This window comes from Battus philenor, unplaced genomic scaffold (genome assembly GCF_028537555.1).
Source record: "Battus philenor isolate CCGP_79_NKW_IND1 unplaced genomic scaffold, ilBatPhil1.0.hap1 SCAF_5, whole genome shotgun sequence".
NCBI classification, from domain to species: domain Eukaryota; kingdom Metazoa; phylum Arthropoda; class Insecta; order Lepidoptera; family Papilionidae; genus Battus; species Battus philenor.
The window spans coordinates 1,636,512-1,654,197 of NW_027181715.1; the positions used below are offsets into that span (position 1 = coordinate 1,636,512).

The following is a 17,686-nucleotide window of genomic DNA, read 5'->3' on the forward strand; positions in this document are numbered from 1 at the left end:
GTTTAGTCAATGTCATTTTGTAATTACTTGTAGCGAAGTATTTCTTTATTATTTAAACCCAACAAATTAATATTAGTTTAAATTGTTTTCTGTTCAATATACATTTAGACATATATTGCTTTTATTTTTAAGATGAGCAATGAAGTTAACCATGAGGTAACTGTATGCATTTTAACTACATTTTTAAAAAGAATATTACTATTACAAAATATAGCATATCTATTTTTTTTAGAACCAAGGGAACGTGGTGTTTGGGCACAATAACTTTTGCCAAACAATGGATGCCAAATGGTTATGTTTAGAAGATATTTACCAAAAGTTTCATAGACCTAGTGCATATGACATAGGTGCTACTTACGTTGAAGATGTCGCAGATTTTTCTTTCATGTATAAAACAAAAGAATTAAGTGATATTTTTCTTCTACAACTATTTGTTACTTGTGACCATGATGGTGCATTTGATATTTGTTTGAGTGCAACCAATGAATTAACATTTGATAAGAAAAGTAACATAGTATATCTTGATTCAACTCTTAAAAACTATCATGTTGTAAAAAAGGGTAATGCTGCTGTCAGCTATGTAACAACATATGACTTCAGTAACTTAGATGTTGATATGCTTAAGGATAAGAAGCTGTATATAAGGGTTTCACTCCAAAATCCTAAGTCAGATTTCAACACCAGTGAAGTTGCGGATGTTAAAAATTGTCATGATTTTGGTGCTCTGTTAGATGATCCAGTTGGTTCAGATTTTACAATTGAATCTTCAGAAGGGGAGAAGTTCCAAGTTCACAAATTTCTACTGTCTTCACAAAGTGAAGTGTTCAAAGCAATGTTAAAAGAAGAGACTGCGGAATATCAGAATAGTTACGTAAAATTGATTGACATAGAAAAGGCAGACCTGCAAGGCATATTAGAGTTCATCTACACAGGAACTGTTAAGAAATTAGCAAACTACAATTGTGTCAACCTGCTCATGCTAGCCGATCGATACAATTTAGATGGACTGAAAGATTTAACCCAACATGTGCTATATTACCAAATCAGTGCTGACAATGTTTTTGATATTCTTGTTTTAGCTGATATGTATAATGCTGACATGCTAAAATTGGCCGCCATTAAATTCATAAAAAAGTATAACTCAATCCTAGACAGCAATTTGTTTAGCCAGGTGACTAATGTACAATTGGTTAGAGAGTTATGTAAATATCTTGCAGCATAACAAACTCCGAGCTTCTTCCAATATTTTATTGTATATTACATAAGGATTCAAATTAAAAAAAAATAATTAAATACAGAAAACGTAAAAATAAACTTTATTTGAGTTTAAAACACAACTTCTCAGTTAAATAAAGATTAAAGTAGTTGCTTCAATAAATATTACAATTAGTTAAGATTACTGGTCAGTAGAGTAGGTAGGGGGGCGAGCCCCCGGGCACGGGGCACTCGGCTCCGCGGCCCTGTTCGCGGCGCACCGCAGGCATATGATCATTTTGGAATGTTACTTGATGTCTTCGTCTCTGCGACAAACAAACATTCCTCAATTAAAATGTTAGAATCGCTAATTTTCACTTTGCAAACATGTTAAGGAAGAATTATTTTAAAATCACTGTGTATTTTTACATGTCTTTGTGAGATTTATTACTTTTTGGTTATAGTCAGTAAATTGTTTTAATTAAATTGTTGATCAATGTGCAACTGAAAATCTGTGTGTGATATTGTTTCTGTAAGAGAAAATGTTTATGTATACTAGTACAGGGTACTTTCTACTCAACATTTAGCATCTAGCTAATTACTTGTAGTCTGTACTATAATAGTAATTGAACTAATCAATAAAGCTAAAGCATCAATGTGTATATTTGTATAACTTAAATCATATAGACCTCTGCACACAACCCATATTTGTTATTTTGCATTCAGCGAAAGGAAAACACATGGTTAACATGCAGGATAAGCAAGAAAAAAAGGCCAATATTTCTCATCAATATTTATTTATAATTACTGGAAACGATACATTAACGAAAAAAAATCAGACACAAACGCGCATATGTTAAACTATCCTTTATATCCTAAACGGTCATTGGATATATAAAAATAAAAACTTATAAGACCCTACCTTAGTTGCGATATAAATATATAAACTACAAAAGTAATGGCTGTACGATGTTGCCATTGCCACATTTATCAGTATGCAAAGACACCACAGATAATCAATTATCCTTTTTAGATTCAATCTGTATGTGATGTAGAGTGAACACTTGTATACTGAAAATATACTACGGTATTGAGACACTGAAATGTAATTACATAATACATGTTTTGTTATAATGCTGTGTAAATGAATATGGAACAGCAATGTTTGACAACTAATTACTATACAAGGTAGCAATGGGTGATGAATTAACTAAAACATACTTTGCTAATTACTTCTCTACTTTATACGATTAAATGTTTTGGCCAATCTCATGATATATGACCTCTTTACAAACGGATCTCAATGACTCACTCATTATGTCCTTTTATTTATTAGTTTTTTGCACCACAAGGTTAACACTACAGCTTGATTTTAAATTTTCTTGGACACAGATTCTCCCTATACGAGATTTATTTAAAGGAATTAGGTCTAAAATAAAGAATGTAAGTATTAGAAGACTGAAACAAACATTAAATACTTTTGAGATATTCAAGTTACATGTTAACTTAAAATAATCTAAAAGCGTTTTTGTTAGGTTTAACATTGTGGACAGGGTGTCTGAAGGCAGTCTTATGTGGGTATATTTTCATTAACTGTACATGACCAATGTTTGATAATTGACACATATCAGTAGTGACACACAAATTTGTTATTTAATGTATAAACTAATATACTTTAATAACTTCCAAAGAACTGGAATGTTTGAAAAACACTTAGAATAATGCCACTCGAGAATTCAATTCACAAATGCAATGTGGTACTAATGAATTTTAGAGAATTATTCCAAGTCATATACTAGTATTTACTTTTGTAGTTTATAAGAGCAAACATAGGCCATGTAAAGTCTGCTCGTTCCATTAGTCTGTACAGGGAGAGTCTGCAACACTGTGTCGGCGCGTGGTTGCGCGCAGTGGCGCAGCCCTAGCGTTTACCGTTGTTATACGAGAGATTCCGTAGTGGTGGCTTGAAGTTAGCGGCAGCCTGTTGCTGAATCTGGTAAGCGAGTGGATGGATCTTGAACCCGTACAATCTATAAAGGAGACAAATTTTTAGAAATATTTTGGGCATATTTAATATCATTAAATTTATGTGCAGAATTTAAGTCTATTAATAATCTACGCCCACAGATATGATTCATAATTCTAGAATGATTATATGAAATCGCACAGTCCCGAAATGTCTCTGGATATGGCACAAGTGGATTAGCACAAGACTGATGATGGTGGTCATCTTTGGAAAAACCTATGCCATGCAGTGGTCATCTCTAGACTGACACAATGATGATAACAATTAAGCTCAAAAAGCTTTTTAGTCTTTGGTTGTATAAATATTTCGGTGAAGGTATAACTTCACTTCATATGAGATATTGATACTCATTAAAATATTTAAAAAAAATGATGAGATAAGATAGAATGCAATTGTTAAATTATCAATCAATAAATGCCGACAAACATACCTTGGCACAAACTGCGAGGCGGGGCGCTTCGGCCGGTATTCAGGATGTACCATGAACACCATATGCGGAAACCCAGTCCCGAAGTACGCACCGTCAGTGTGGTGATGGCGCGACGACTTGGGCGTATATACGTCCGTGCAGCGCGGACAATAGAGCTTCACCATAGCTTCCCCGGGCACATCCGAAAGTCCTTTAAGAAACAAGTTTTTTATCCACAACATATGTTATAGCTTTAATATTAAGTTGCTGTTATACAAGATAGGTTTAAATAAAATAAATTTGTTCTTCATCCACCTTTAAACAGGTTTTTAACTCCATTCACAATACTGTCAATCCGTCATCATATATACAGCCACTGCAAGGCAAGGGCCTCTACTTAAGATCATCACATTGACAGGTTTTGCACTGTCCCCAGTGAGCGACTTTCAGTAACCTAAACTATGTGGTTGATGCACCTAGTGCGGTAATGATCTCGTCGCGTATACACACTTATTGCTGCCACTCAAGAACCTTTCAGTACCAAAGACCATCAGTAGAACGAAAGTCCCAGTCCAGACCCTCCAAAATGGTAAAATTCATTTTCTTGTCTTCATCCTAATCAATTAATAACATTTCAATTCCTTTCTTTATTCCTAAATTCATACAACAGTAAATGATGTCTTCATAATTTTGTTAATTTACTTTCTGACTGGTAACTCAGATGATAGATTTAAGCATAGATACTATGTGTAAGTGATAAACAAGTTAATATTATGTGATAATATTGGTGATCTTTTAGTTTGGAGAGTGGTTCGCCAATTTTCTAACTATTTAAAAAAAGCATTTCCCTGCGAGTTTATATCATAACTGAAGTCACCTTCATCAAAAACTATAGGCGACATAAAGAAAACTTTATTTTGCCAATTTGTTATTGTCAGATATGAGCTTCTTGAACAAATGATGCTGATTCAATTCTTAGTAATTCAATATGTTATTGTCTATAAAATACTTGATATACTTTCTGTCTGCATAAATTTCTAGCAAATAATCTGTTGCATTTAAAACTAAATAACAACTACAAACATCTATCATTTAATAGTACAAAATACACATTAATTAATTTATATGATTTTGTTATTGTTTAGATTCCAAGAGTTACTCACCAAGTGGAAGCATAGGCTGGCATTCACAATAAACTCGTGGACAGTGGCCAAAATCACCTGCTTGAAATTTTTCCAGCATTTGCCCTATACCTCTGTGTAAAAATGAAACAAATTAATCATATATATATATATAATATATTCAAGGAATTTTAATACAAATGTATTAGTTTATCCCATGTAAATAAGTTTAACATTTATAAACTTCATAGACATTGCAATTATGACACAAAATTCTCTATACTATGATCAGGACTACACTTCTAATAATGAGACTGACTTAAAATTTGATTATTATTTATGCTGAAATGACAAAATGGTCTCTATTCACTTACTTATTTTATTAACCATAGCCTTACATCAGATGACAGTGATTGTTATAAAAAGTCATTTCCCTGTAATAGCAGAACCCACTTTGCTGTCACACCCTACCATGTAGATTCTAGTAGTTTAATATTTGTAATACTACTACTACTCTATAGAAACACCAACTTCTCTTTTTAGAAATTAAACCGTGTGCTGCTGAGAGATCATGACCTTTTCACAGACCAGCCTAGTGATCTTAATGTAAGGTTACCAAAACCCAACATTAAGACGTGGCTTGAAACAAACCAACATTGAGTGCAGGCCTACTAAGGCCTCCAAGTGTCTCTTTAGATACAATTCTGTTCCCACTTCACAGTCAAATATGGCATATCTTTAATTACACCTCAAATAGAACATTACTTTACTTATAATATTTGCAAACTTCACCATTGGAAAATATCCTGAATGAAATCTATAATTGTGAGTATTGGATAGCTCTATACATTATTCTATTGTTGTAGGATTTCAAATCAAAATGTTTCTTTTTATATTTTTGTAAAAATAGCTATGTCAGGGAAGTAAGCCAAAGGCGTTTCCCTCTAGTCATGCAGATTTTGTTTCTGTGGCAAATACAGATTAGATGAAATTATGATAATTGCTCATAGTCTATAAAGAAATATAGCTTATCTAAATTTCTACCAATTATCACTAAATACTAAAGATATAATAAATTAAAAAATAAGTATCAAGCCGATAAATTTACCTATTTGTTAGTATGTAGCGAGCATGTATCAAGCCATATAGTATCTCCGATGCTTGCTCCACCAGATCTGATTGATTTGGGTTGTCATCCAGGTCATCATCTATAAAGTAATTGTAACTAGTTAATAATTAAATATTTCTTAATTTATAAACCATTTTATATAGAAGACCTGTATTATGGTCAGCAAAATGTGGATCTTTGTATAGTTCTTCCCAGTTTTCTGTAAAAATTTCAACAGCAGGCTAGAAAAATCATTTAGAATATTAGTTTAAAAGTGAATGTAAGCTTTCTTAGGAAATGCAAGAGCATTGTTCTCATTAAAGAAGAATTTGAACTTTATAATGGTGCCCTACTGGTCATTTAAGTTTAATTTAGAATGATCAAAAGTATTTCTTGATGTCTGACAAAACAGAGGTCAAACGCTTTGCCTATAAGCATGGAAAAAAATTAGCAAAGAGGATTCATAGGATTAACATATAATCCCAATAAATGGCTTAAAAAATATTACTACAGATGCAATTTAAATGTTATACTTCTTTTATACAGATCTTGGATTACATGTTTACTATTACTCTGCTTTACTAATCCTCTGCCAATATTAAGATACAATTTTATTACTGTCAACTTTGTGTTAATCATGACACATTTTTATCTTTGGTAATTGTGACATCAGTTTGTTTGTTAATTTTGTATTAAGACAAAACATTATACAACATTTTCCAGAAAGAATTAATATAGCTTATACTTATATAAGTTAGAACGATAAATAAGATTAAGGGCATGATAGTAAGAAATATAAAGATTTATTTACATGTGCCTACTTTGTAATATGTCTGCAATCAACAATCTATTTGGTTTGTTCACCATCATGTTCACAGCTTAAAAATGGTATTAATAGCTCTACAATGGTTTTTTAAATGTGTGTTTAAAATAAGAATTAAGGAAATAAGATACCAAACTACAGATTGAATAATTAGCCCTGTATAATAATTAATATGAAAAAGACAAAAAGTTCATACCATATAAACAAAAGATGTATGTATACCACCACTACTTCTACTTAATGTCATCATAGAAGAACTAATTATGTGTAATTGCATTAATACATCATAATCGATTTATTACATTATATTATTAAACTAAAAACACATTATCTAATGAGTTGATTTGACAATATTATCTATGGTGCATGCTCACCTGGCTCTAAATCTAGTATCATGTCCAGAGCTTGTCTGTAGTGTGGGACTTGCTCGTTGAGTCCCGTTAAGTTGAATTTATCATTAATGTAATCCTCGTCCACCTAAAAATTAATGATTTATATCGTATAATCAGTCATAACATCAAAACTAGAAGGATTCTATGATACCCACCTCGCAGAAGAACTCGTTACCTCGCAGCCCGCAGAACCATGAAATCCATGATACCTCCTCCGAGCTGCTCATTTTCCTAAAATTACACTTTTAATAAGCACAAGAAAAAAAGGATTGTTTTTTAAGATAAAAAATGTAACGCTCAGCGACGACACTTATGCACTAAATTGTAACGCGTTCTTGTTTTCACATTGATATTTTAAGATTTGTACACTCAATCGAGGTTATTTCGTCACTATGACACAATTTCACGTAACATATAAATAAATTTGTAGATATTTCACGACTTAAAATGCAATTTTGCGATTAGAAACCTCACCTTTTGGTGCCTTGATTAGCCACGCTTGACGGGACGGTACCTACCTCGGGATGAGGGATAATTTCAATTTGCTGCGCGTGTAGGTGTAGCTTGTCTATGGACAATCAGTTTAGTAATAAAAATATAATATGTTCCAGTTAATTTAAATATAATTATTACATATCTTAGCATAAAATGTCACTGTATTAAATAAATTGTAAGAGTACCTGAATAAAGTGATATGATAGTTTTTAAATTAATTATGCTAACGGTGTTCTACGTATTCGGAAGCTGGAGAAATCGATATTAATATTGTACATTTGTCCATCGTTTTAGTTAGTTGTATAAAAATATTTTAAGGCTTTTACAGTTTTCAAATTTAAGTAGTATCTATACTTTCTTGAGAAAAAGTAGAAATAAATAAAGATAGGCGAATAACGATGTACACCTTGTAAAACTGAATTAACCAATAATAATACAAAAAAATAACTAATTAATTTTTTTATCATCATTACTAATTTCAAAGTCAGATTTTATGATTGATATTTTAAAAATGATATTTTCAGACTGTGTATCTGCTGTTCCGAATTAAGCGTGAAAAATACAGTTTTAACTATATTATTAGCTACATGTCTTTTCATGAAAAATACCTGAAATGAATAGATTTTATTTTGAAACATTTTTATTAAGAAATATATTATTAAAGATTTAAATTAAATTATTTGATAACAATACCGGAAAAGGACTACATACTAAACCAAGGAAGATTGTTCTATGTAGTAATACAAGCAATTGTGTAAAAAAACGAACCATCTGTACTTAGTTCTTCTTGAACCATTTTAACTCTTATCAGACGGCACGTTTCGTATGCTTAATTCTCACCAAGTTGTACTTATTTTTAATAAATATGAAATAAAGATGTTTTTTTATTATTCATTTCAATTTAACAATTTTCTTAAAAAAATTATTTTCTGAAAAAAAATTACATTTATTTATGTGTATTTAATGTGTAGTATTTTTGAAACAATCTCCAACATGAGGGAATGGTTTTCTTTTTCATGTTTCACAATAGAATAGTGTAATTTTCCTTCCTCCAGGCTATTTACAATTAGAACATACTAAGTAGTCATTATGTTTTACTGTACCATCCAATCTCCCCTCATTATCTGATGTTGAAGATACTATTAAAATTAATAAATTATATTTTTATCAAAAAAATAATTCAAACACTAAAAAAATATTGATATGCTGCATAAATGTTTTGTTGGTAATGATAAACTGAAAAGACAGTTGTATGCGCATTCAATAGGCAGTGAGCTTCATCATGATCCAACTTGTCACCTCACACATGCCATACAACTGCTGTAGAGAACTACTGAGGTGACTTGTGACCAATAAGGGTTAATATTGTCAAAAATCATCATGCTTTTGATATTATAATAACCAATAGATAGGAAAGTAACTACAACATGAATGGTAAACAATAATTAACTTCCATGATGAACTTTATTTAAAATAAATTCTTTTATCAAAAATTTTTCAAATTATAATATAATTAACTTATGATTCATCACTTTCTACTGAAAACTCTAAGAGTTTTTTGGTTAAGCTCACATTGTTCAACCCCATCCAAGCTTCAGATTTAAAAACCTGTGGATGTTCTTTTATAAATTTAAATATGTTAGTCTGTACATTTGAGAGTTTATATCTTTCTGATAATAATGCAAAATCTACAGCATTTTCAACAGACAACTGATTATTAATAGCACATTCAATCAGAAGAAATAATTTTTTTAACTGAAACATATCAGCTATATCCAGTAACTGTTGGCAGTTTTGTTTAACAAGATTTTTAATTGTGCCAGTGTATAAGTACTCAATCAGCAGTTCCAAATCATTATCAGACATATTAATGACCATTGAATCTTTTTTCCTTTTTTCTTCTTTGAGCATTGACCTAAAAACATTGCTATGAGTAGCTAAAATTATCTTATGAATTTTATATATTTTTCCACTTGAACTTACAAGCTCATAATCTTTTTTATCATTATTTATGTCACTAAAATTATGTTGAAGTTTTACCCTGTTTATTATGTCATCCAAGACTAATTCTTTTGGTTTCATGTCAATACTTAGAGCAATACATAATGTATTATTTTTCATCTTTACAACATCATCTATTGAGAAGCAAAAGGTTTTAATGAAACTGTTCTCATTGGCTTCATTTGCCTTTAGTAACTTCCATGTTAATGACTTTGGCAATAGGGAGCAGGTTATACCATTTACATTTTCTCTGTGTGTTAAATCACTACTATTACTGACGCCTACAGAGATAATGCCAGGCCGCCTATGGCACACAAATAAATCAAGAAGGTACTGGTGACCTGGACAAACAGAGGTGCTATAATAAAACCAAAGGTCAGATTCCCCTTCAAAGTATGTGCCACCTATGCTATAATGGCCCTCTGTTTTCAATTTATTGCCTATGTCAAATACAGAAAGACTCTTTGCTTTCGCTGTTTCGCATTTGTTTAAGGGTGACACATCGTTGCTTAGCATCTGAAACAACGGATAAAAGTTTTAGTAACCGGCTAATGGGTTTTAATATAATATCAATTCATCTATAGTTTAAGAAAATTAATAACATTTGTGCAAAAGATTATTTTACGTTAGACACGACTCGTACGTTATTAAGTGTAATGGAAAAACTCACGATTGAAATTAGTGTCTTAAATTCACTGTTGTACGTTTTATGAGACGCAAAAATTAGTTCTCAAGTTGTAAAATTGTTTTTTATCTGACATCACTTTAAAACTTACTCATTGAAAAACAATTCAGAGACAGAGGATGACAATGTTGCCAACACTAAAAGTTCGCTTAGAAACAGGAAAACATCAATATATTGAAAAGCCAATCAAATTGGAAAAATTAAAAAAAATATAGGCACACTTTTCATTTTTATTTTAAAATTTGTCTAAAATCATGCGGATAATCTTAAGTTAAGTTTTAGTATAGAATTGTCAATTTTTTGCTCTGCTGCCCAAATAGCATTTACAGATTCCGCGCGAGGGAAGGGCACTGAGGGCTTATACCTCTTTTAAGGTAGCAACTCTCGAGGGCTCCCTAGGAATCCTTGCCTTGGGCCGCTACATACCACAATTTCACAGGATGGGGAGGCTGCCGAGCCCTAAGGTCGCTTCAGTGGATGCTCCATAGAGTGATTAGACCCAAGGGTACTCGCGAGTGGGCTATATTATTTTAGAGATATAAGAACTATCATTATTTGAAACATTGTTTAATGAAATTATTAAAGTGGTGAAAGAATGTTGTAAGCCATGATTACACCGTGGAAGATGTAAAAAAATAAATTGAGTGGGTATTTCACTAAAACATACAATGCATTCGTTTGTCAAATTACGAAGGTGGCCGTGTTGATTTTTATACTAATATTACTTTTTTTATACGAAGTAGTGTTGCTAATAAGCGTCTCGTTGCTTCCTACTCAATGAGGTCTTAATGATTTGGTTTTCGAAATATTTTTATTTGGGCAAAAGAAAGCGCTCCACAATAATTCTCGTTTGACAATTTGATTGATTGAATATGAAGGTTCAAGTTCATAGATAAGTTTGTAGGTGCTACATCGCAAAGGGGAATTGCACAGAAATATATTCTTTATATACATCGGACGAAAGAGAGCGCTCTTCAATAATTCTCGATTTGTAATTGGCTGACGATTTTCATTGGTTGAACATTGTTTTCAAAGTTTTAAGGATCGGTATAGATATGGGATAAGCTTAATGAATACACGCACTTCTACTTCCAACTTCGTGTTGGTATTACCTTCAAAACCTACCGGCTCTAGGAACAATCCCGCTAGTTATATACGTTTTATCATACGTCTCTAAAAAATTCAAGAGGTTTAAAAACTTCTGCTTATCTGTTAGACGAAGAACTTTTTAAAATAGGGTACAAGATTTGTAGCTACTATTTTTTTTGGTTTCAGATATCAGTTAAGTTGTATTACTTGAAAATTTTAACAACATCAGTTCTTAAGATTAAATTAAAAAAGTAAATTTGGCGGTCTTTTAAAGAAAATCACTGGCTAGGCGTTTGATCTAAGTTTGTAGCTAATGTGAGATGCTCTTTAAGAACTGAAAGTGCTTAGAATTTTAAATAGTGTTCAAAGCCTAATGAGCGCTAATAAGTAAGGATAAGGAGAAGAAAGATAGACGTAAGAAGATTTGATGTGGTTTTATATATATGGACGAAGAATGACTGATCCTGGTACGTATTATGAAAAGGCGTTGGAAGTGGTAAAACATTATTAATTTTGCAAGCGGAGCTACGCAACTTAAGAAATAGATTATATTTATATAAACAGTATACGTATATATTTACATATAATGGTATGTTTGTGTATATTTATATAATGTAGTAATCATTACTATATTTATATAAAGTGTTTTTATGTGATTCTCCTCTTTAACGGTTAACTAGCAGAGAATGCTTTCGGCATTAAGTTGACCGTTGTGCAAAAATGTATAAAAGGTTTTTAAATAAATAAACAGACAGAGGTTCACTCCCTTAAATGAAGTAAAACTTTGATGTGAAGTAAACTATTCCATACGGAACGCTATTACGATTTTCTTATATTTGTCAAAGTTACATGGCTGTACAAATAGCCTGCGGGAGTAATATCATGCAAAAATCAAATAAATAAATAGACAGAGGTTCACTGCCTTAAATGAAGTAAAACTTTGATGTGAAGTAAACTATTCCATACGGAACGCTATTACGAATTTCTTATAATTGTCAAAGTTACATGGCTGTACAAATAGCCTGCGGGAGTAATATCATGCAAAATTCCCTAACCCGCGCGCCGAGTAAATCATGGTTCTGTTGCATTTCTGCCGTTGCTCGAAGTCCGTCTTTTTCCACAACAAACTTGCGGTTTAGCAAACGGACGATAAAGTAAGAAAGTTCGAGTGGCAGCTACGCAACTGGAAGAAATACAACAAGGCATTAATGGGCATTTTTATTTTCAATAAGCGAAATCTAAAAGATCTTTTCAATGTCATTAAGACTGTTATGTATGATGAGGTCATACGTTTATGTTATACTGATTTTGTATAGTTACTGTAGTGATTATTTTTGAGGATAATATGTGAAATCGTATAATATTTCTATACTTGAGTGAGGTAATATTTTTCTTAAATTCACAAAATTATGGAATCGTTTTTTAACTGTAGTCGCAGTTTTTAATATGATTTGACAATAAATTCCTTGCATATTTTTATTTATATTACGACTATATGTTTGTATAACAAATTAACTTTTTTATAACAATTGGTTACCTGTATCCTTATTATCTCAGCACCATCTTAGGTTGACTGGTAGAGAATGCATAAAGGCATTAAGTACGCCTTTGCAAAATTGGTGAAAAATGTGAATCAATAAATAAATAAATAATAAAAAAATTGTGTTTTTCTTTCATGTAAACCCGTTTAAAACCCATGTAAAAATGTAAGTATCAAGAATGTTGCTCGTACTATATCTACATTTAAAAAAAAGTATTACCTTTTGCCAATATTAATTATTAGGGTAGTTTTACTGAAGACTTATTGCGTGTTCTTCCTCTCAAAAATCTTCAAACAATCCTTAGATATTCTAGTGTAACCTGTTCTCTTCCAGTTCTAACAGCTCCTCGTCAGACTGCAACGTCCTTATGTTATATGTTGCCATAAAAATAATGGTAGCGGGGCCTCTACCAGGGTAAACGGTGTTAAACCCATTGCCCCCTGTTGTTACCTTGGTCGTTAACGTAGCCAAGGACAATGGGGCCGCCGGGAGCCTTTTTTCTATTATTTCTTATTTGTATCGCTAGTGTTTTTTTTACAATGAGTTTTTTCGCTGTTACTAAATGCAGACTTTTGGGAGAGGGTTGTCGCTATTTGATACGGATCTTTCTTCTCCCAGCTACGAGGCACGACTGCGTTTAATAATTATTTACAATTTTTTTTACACAATTTTCTCTTATGGGAAAATACAGCTAAAATTTATACATATTAACAATATAATTAAGAAGTTTTACTCGATTATACATTAGTTGGTACATTATTTTATTTTAAGTCGCTGCCCATGCGCTACAGACCGTTAAATGCGTTGAGATAGGGGTCAATTTTTATCTTGGGTTATCTCAAGTTATTTATGAAAAGGTAGAAGTACTAATAATGGGTGGTTGATGTGTATAAAACATACGTATTTATGAACAAACGTACATAAACATACATTCATCTGTATATAATACATATTATAATAAATGAAGTATAAAACAAAATATGAATATAATACAATAATAAATAAAAACATCAAACTGATTTCGATGGCACTTGCCTCAGAAGGAATAAAGAAACAGGGGTAGAAAAATAAATGAATTAACAAATAAATAAACGTAGGTCTAGTAAATGGTTCTTAACCATTTTCTTAAAAATAGGTACTAAGTTAGCACGTCTTATATTCAGTGGTAAATCATTCCACAATCGAACGGCTTGGGTGGCGAAAGATTTGGCCGTAAACGAGGAAGAATGCACCGGTATTTTTAATTCCAAATTCTCTGATGAACTCAAAGACCTTTTATTTGTGTCCTAACGAAATTAAAACCTTGATTTGAGATAAGAGAGAGTGAGTTTATTGAAAAGAATATTATAGAGTAGATAAAGGATTTGAGCAATCCGGCGAAGCGTAATAGGTAACCAATTTAGTTCAGTGCGAAATTTCAAAACATGGACATATTTTCGGAGTGCAAATATGAAACGTATACAGAAGTTTTGAAGGCGCTCAAGTTTATTTAGTTGGTTTTCAGTGAGGTATAGATAGCTGACATCTGTTTAATCAAGGATGGGGAGAAGCAGTGACCGTGCAATAGAAATTTTGGTAGTAGTAGGTAAAAAGTAGCTAAGTCGCGAAGACTGCCGATGCAAATAGTTTACGCCTCATTTCCCGAACCTATGAACCCCACGAAAACAGTTCATCGAAATTAATGCCAAGGTTTTTAACTGTCTCACTGAAAGGAATCACTGTTCCGTACAAGCTAATGGTAGTAACGCCCAGTTTAGTTTGTATACCATCCTACTGCTGCCGATCACAATGGTCTGCGTTATAGACGGATTGACGGCTAATTCATAGGCCTTGCTCCACTTGCAAATGCTGTCCATATCACAGTTTATGATGGCAGGCGGAACATAATTGTTGTGAAATTGTATTAATAAATAGAACAAATAGAAGAGGAGATAGAACACCGGTAGTTGTAGCGCAATAAGAGGAGAAATTGTCATTAACGCAAACTCACTGTAGGCGTCCAGACAAGTAACTGCGAAACCACGTGATTGCCGTTGGAGATATGTTAAGAGAACTCAATATTCCGAGCAGAACATCCAAATCGACGATGTTGAAAGCATTACTGGATGCAAGAACTGTTAACTTACCTTGCTCCATACCTTGTCTGATGTCATCTGTAATATGAACTAGAGTAGAGTTAGTTCTGTGACCGGGTTTTGACATTGACCGGGAGTTGAGTATGGATAGAAATGAAAGGATTGATATAGGTCCAAAAGTCCGACAGGGTAGACGGATTAGACTTTTTAGGAATGGGAGTGATTTGAGCATTTTTCCAAACTGTTGGGAATATCCCACTAGTGATAGAGAAATTAAGGATATGGAAAATAATTGATTAGATTATGTCGAGGATGGAAGGATCATTTTGCGAACCACACATTCACTTCCAACTGTGTTTGAAGAAATTGACATAATGCTTCTCTCAATCAAGGGCGGCTTAGCCTATGAGACAGCTAAGAACATCGTCTTGGATCATCATGCTCGCTTAGTTTCGCAACAGATGTGTTACAGGCATAAAAACAATGAGTGTTATTCTGCCGTGCTACGTGTTGGAATATGAAAAAACTTTTTTGTTACGACGGCAAAGTTAATAGTTATAGTCGCGGGAGGAGGGGTCAGGCCTAGGATGCGCCAGGGTTTCATTGCACACGGGCGCTACACGTGCTAGAGCCGCCCCTGCTCTCAACATAACATGTTTGCTGCATGTTATGTTGAGAGCAGGGTTCGAAAGTGAAGAACGAACAGCTGGAAGTGCTACGGTTAGACAGATGCCTAAGAGTATTTTCTTTGGATGCGTCACCAAGTATGGATGAAGCAGAGAAATGATTATTAAGAGAGTTTAAGTCTATTTTTCTCGAAAAATACTTCTGTTTTGATTTACCTATTCCTAATGACTTTAGAAATATCCAGACCTCGAGTCTTGATTTTCAAGTGATTTATGTATCCATATACAGGCAGGCATACCTATACCTACATACTTTCCTGCAGTGATTCCTAATTATATTCTATTTAAAATTTTTACCATTACACAAGCGCATGCAAGTGCATGAAATGATTGTTAAAATTTTAAACAGTGCAGGGATCGTAATAATTTAAAACCCGGTCTAGCGTAACTGACATCAGCAACCTCCTTATACGCATGCGCACACGGGCTCGCCGCGGCCCGGCAGCGCGCCGATAGGGATGTAGCGGAATATTTTAAATACATACGATAAATTATTTATTACTTACATATTGCTTATGTGTAATTTAGCATTTTCGACACTTTAAGTATTTTGTTTTTAATTATATTCATTTTTAGAAAATTTATTAGAATTTTATATAAATTTTTGAAATGTTTGCTGTTAAAATAATTAATGTTTATTGATTGGATTTAATTATATGAATTTATATATTTAAAAATAATGGTTAAATAAAAAACAAAACTTAAGATTCGTCTCGTTTCGGTCCCGACACTACGCTGCAGATTTTTCAAGGCCACATCTTTCAGTAGGCTGCAAGCAGCCGGCGGTCTCGCACGATGCGATCCGCGCCATGACTTCACCACGCGAGCGACGTGTCGACGATAATGTCGAATTATTGCCTTTAAAATCAGTGTTAGTAAATAATAATTACAAAGAAGATGAGGCGTATTACCCGCCAACGCCGGCCTTTCACCCCCATCCATCCAGTTCGAATCTTTACGAGTACACTCTACTCTCAAAGAGGACGCCGGTCTCAAAACGGTTGGTATTGTTCTTTATTTCTGTTATCTAACAAAAAGGATAATGTTTTTTTGCGTTTTCGTGTTTCGAAGTGCAATTCGTATGTTATGTAATTCATTAGATAATAACATTTTTGTGCTTTACCAACTAAACGAGCCAGTAAACAAAGATGTTTATTTTTTATAATGTCTTTGAAATATAATAGTTCATTTCAAAATTTTTTGTTTAACTTTTAGGCGTGTTGCTGAAATTGTGTTATTAGTTTATTGCATTTTATTTCTATTATTTACGTTTGCGGTTTTTACTAGATAGAGGTATGTAAATTATGGAATATTTGTTTATTTTATGAAATGTTTTCATTAATAATAATGATTTTATTTTATCATTAATAAAAGATGAACAGTACATTTAATTTTTGAAATTTTTATCAAGAAATTTAAACTTTAATGTACATTATCCATAATCATTTAATAAGTACAATGTTGATGTTACATTATATATGTACATTGTTACGTTTCAAATATTTTATGGTACTAACTCCAAGTTTAAAGACCGGGAAATTATTATACGATGAGAGTGCTTGTAAAAAGGCGAAAACTTTTTTTAAACTTGCAGCACGTATTGCCATCAAATCAATTTAAAATTTATTCGCAAAAATATTAAAGTCAATGATAAGGCAAGATTGATTAATAAAGCCTATAATTGTATTAAAGATATAACGTGACAAAAAGAGAATATATAACAGGAAAATTGTGCAATCGGCGTTAAAAGAATAAATAGGTCTTTTTTATTAATTCTAATTTGTATGACCAGTGTTTTTTTTTTCAAAATATATTTTTTCGCTTTTACTAAACGCAGACAGTTGGGAGAGGGTTGCCGCTATTTGATACTGATCTTTTTTCTCCCAGCTGCGAGGCATGACAGCGTTTTATAATTTTTTACAATTTTTCTTACACAATTTTCTCTTATGGTTACCCATACTAACAAAATTTATACATATTAACTATACAATTTGGAAGTTTTATTCAATTATATATTAGTTGGTACATTATTTTATTTCAA

General features: G+C 32.4%; 4 protein-coding genes across 5 annotated transcripts in view; 2 read left to right on the forward strand and 2 right to left on the reverse strand.

Moving 5' to 3' along the window:
- Positions 1-6: 6 nt before the first annotated feature.
- On the forward strand, positions 7-2,124 carry LOC137929379 (speckle-type POZ protein homolog). Its single transcript, XM_068772294.1, has 2 exons — positions 7-156; positions 233-2,124. The coding sequence occupies exons 1-2, from the start codon at positions 133-135 to the stop codon at positions 1,220-1,222; spliced, it is 1,014 nt and encodes a 337-aa protein (XP_068628395.1). The 5' UTR covers positions 7-132; the 3' UTR covers positions 1,223-2,124.
- CkIIbeta (casein kinase II subunit beta) lies at positions 1,320-7,669 on the reverse strand. 2 transcript variants are annotated; one of them, XM_068772296.1, is made up of 8 exons: positions 7,592-7,631; positions 7,229-7,304; positions 7,056-7,158; positions 5,859-5,958; positions 4,793-4,884; positions 3,651-3,840; positions 3,127-3,224; positions 1,320-1,520 (listed from the first exon to the last, which is right to left on the reverse strand). In XM_068772296.1, the coding sequence occupies exons 2-8, from the start codon at positions 7,298-7,300 to the stop codon at positions 1,489-1,491; spliced, it is 687 nt and encodes a 228-aa protein (XP_068628397.1). In that variant the 5' UTR covers positions 7,301-7,304; positions 7,592-7,631; the 3' UTR covers positions 1,320-1,488. The 2 variants fall into 2 exon arrangements, with proteins under 2 accessions (XP_068628397.1, XP_068628396.1); XM_068772295.1 differs by having other exon boundaries at positions 1,321-1,520; positions 7,548-7,669.
- Positions 7,670-8,909: 1,240 nt separating this feature from the next.
- On the reverse strand, positions 8,910-10,358 carry LOC137929708 (protein roadkill-like). Its single transcript, XM_068772775.1, has 2 exons — positions 10,240-10,358; positions 8,910-10,085 (listed from the first exon to the last, which is right to left on the reverse strand). Exon 2 carries the CDS (start codon positions 10,083-10,085, stop codon positions 9,087-9,089), a length of 999 nt encoding a protein of 332 aa, XP_068628876.1. The 5' UTR covers positions 10,240-10,358; the 3' UTR covers positions 8,910-9,086.
- Positions 10,359-16,454: 6,096 nt separating this feature from the next.
- LOC137929769 (ectin-like) overlaps positions 16,455-17,686 on the forward strand; it is a 55,371-nt gene continuing 54,139 nt past the window's right edge. Inside the window, exon 1 of the mRNA XM_068772863.1 lies at positions 16,455-16,645. Within this exon, the coding sequence (XP_068628964.1) occupies positions 16,455-16,645 (191 nt within the window). The remainder of the gene's footprint in view (positions 16,646-17,686) is intronic.

Coding starts and splice junctions, on each gene's coding strand:
- LOC137929379 (XM_068772294.1), top strand. CDS start 133: ATGAGCAATGAAGTTAACCATGAG. Junction 157..232: donor GCAATGAAGTTAACCATGAG/GTAACTGTATGC, acceptor TATTTTTTTTAG/AACCAAGGGAACGTGGTGTT.
- LOC137929708 (XM_068772775.1), bottom strand. CDS start 10,085: ATGCTAAGCAACGATGTGTCACCCTTAAACAAATGCGAAACAGCGAAA.
- CkIIbeta (XM_068772296.1), bottom strand. CDS start 7,300: ATGAGCAGCTCGGAGGAGGTATCATGGATTTCATGGTTCTGCGGGCTG. Junction 3,225..3,650: donor GCCTCGCAGTTTGTGCCAAG/GTATGTTTGTCG, acceptor TCTCCTTTATAG/ATTGTACGGGTTCAAGATCC. Junction 1,521..3,126: donor GAATCTCTCGTATAACAACG/GTAAACGCTAGG, acceptor TGTTTGTCGCAG/AGACGAAGACATCAAGTAAC.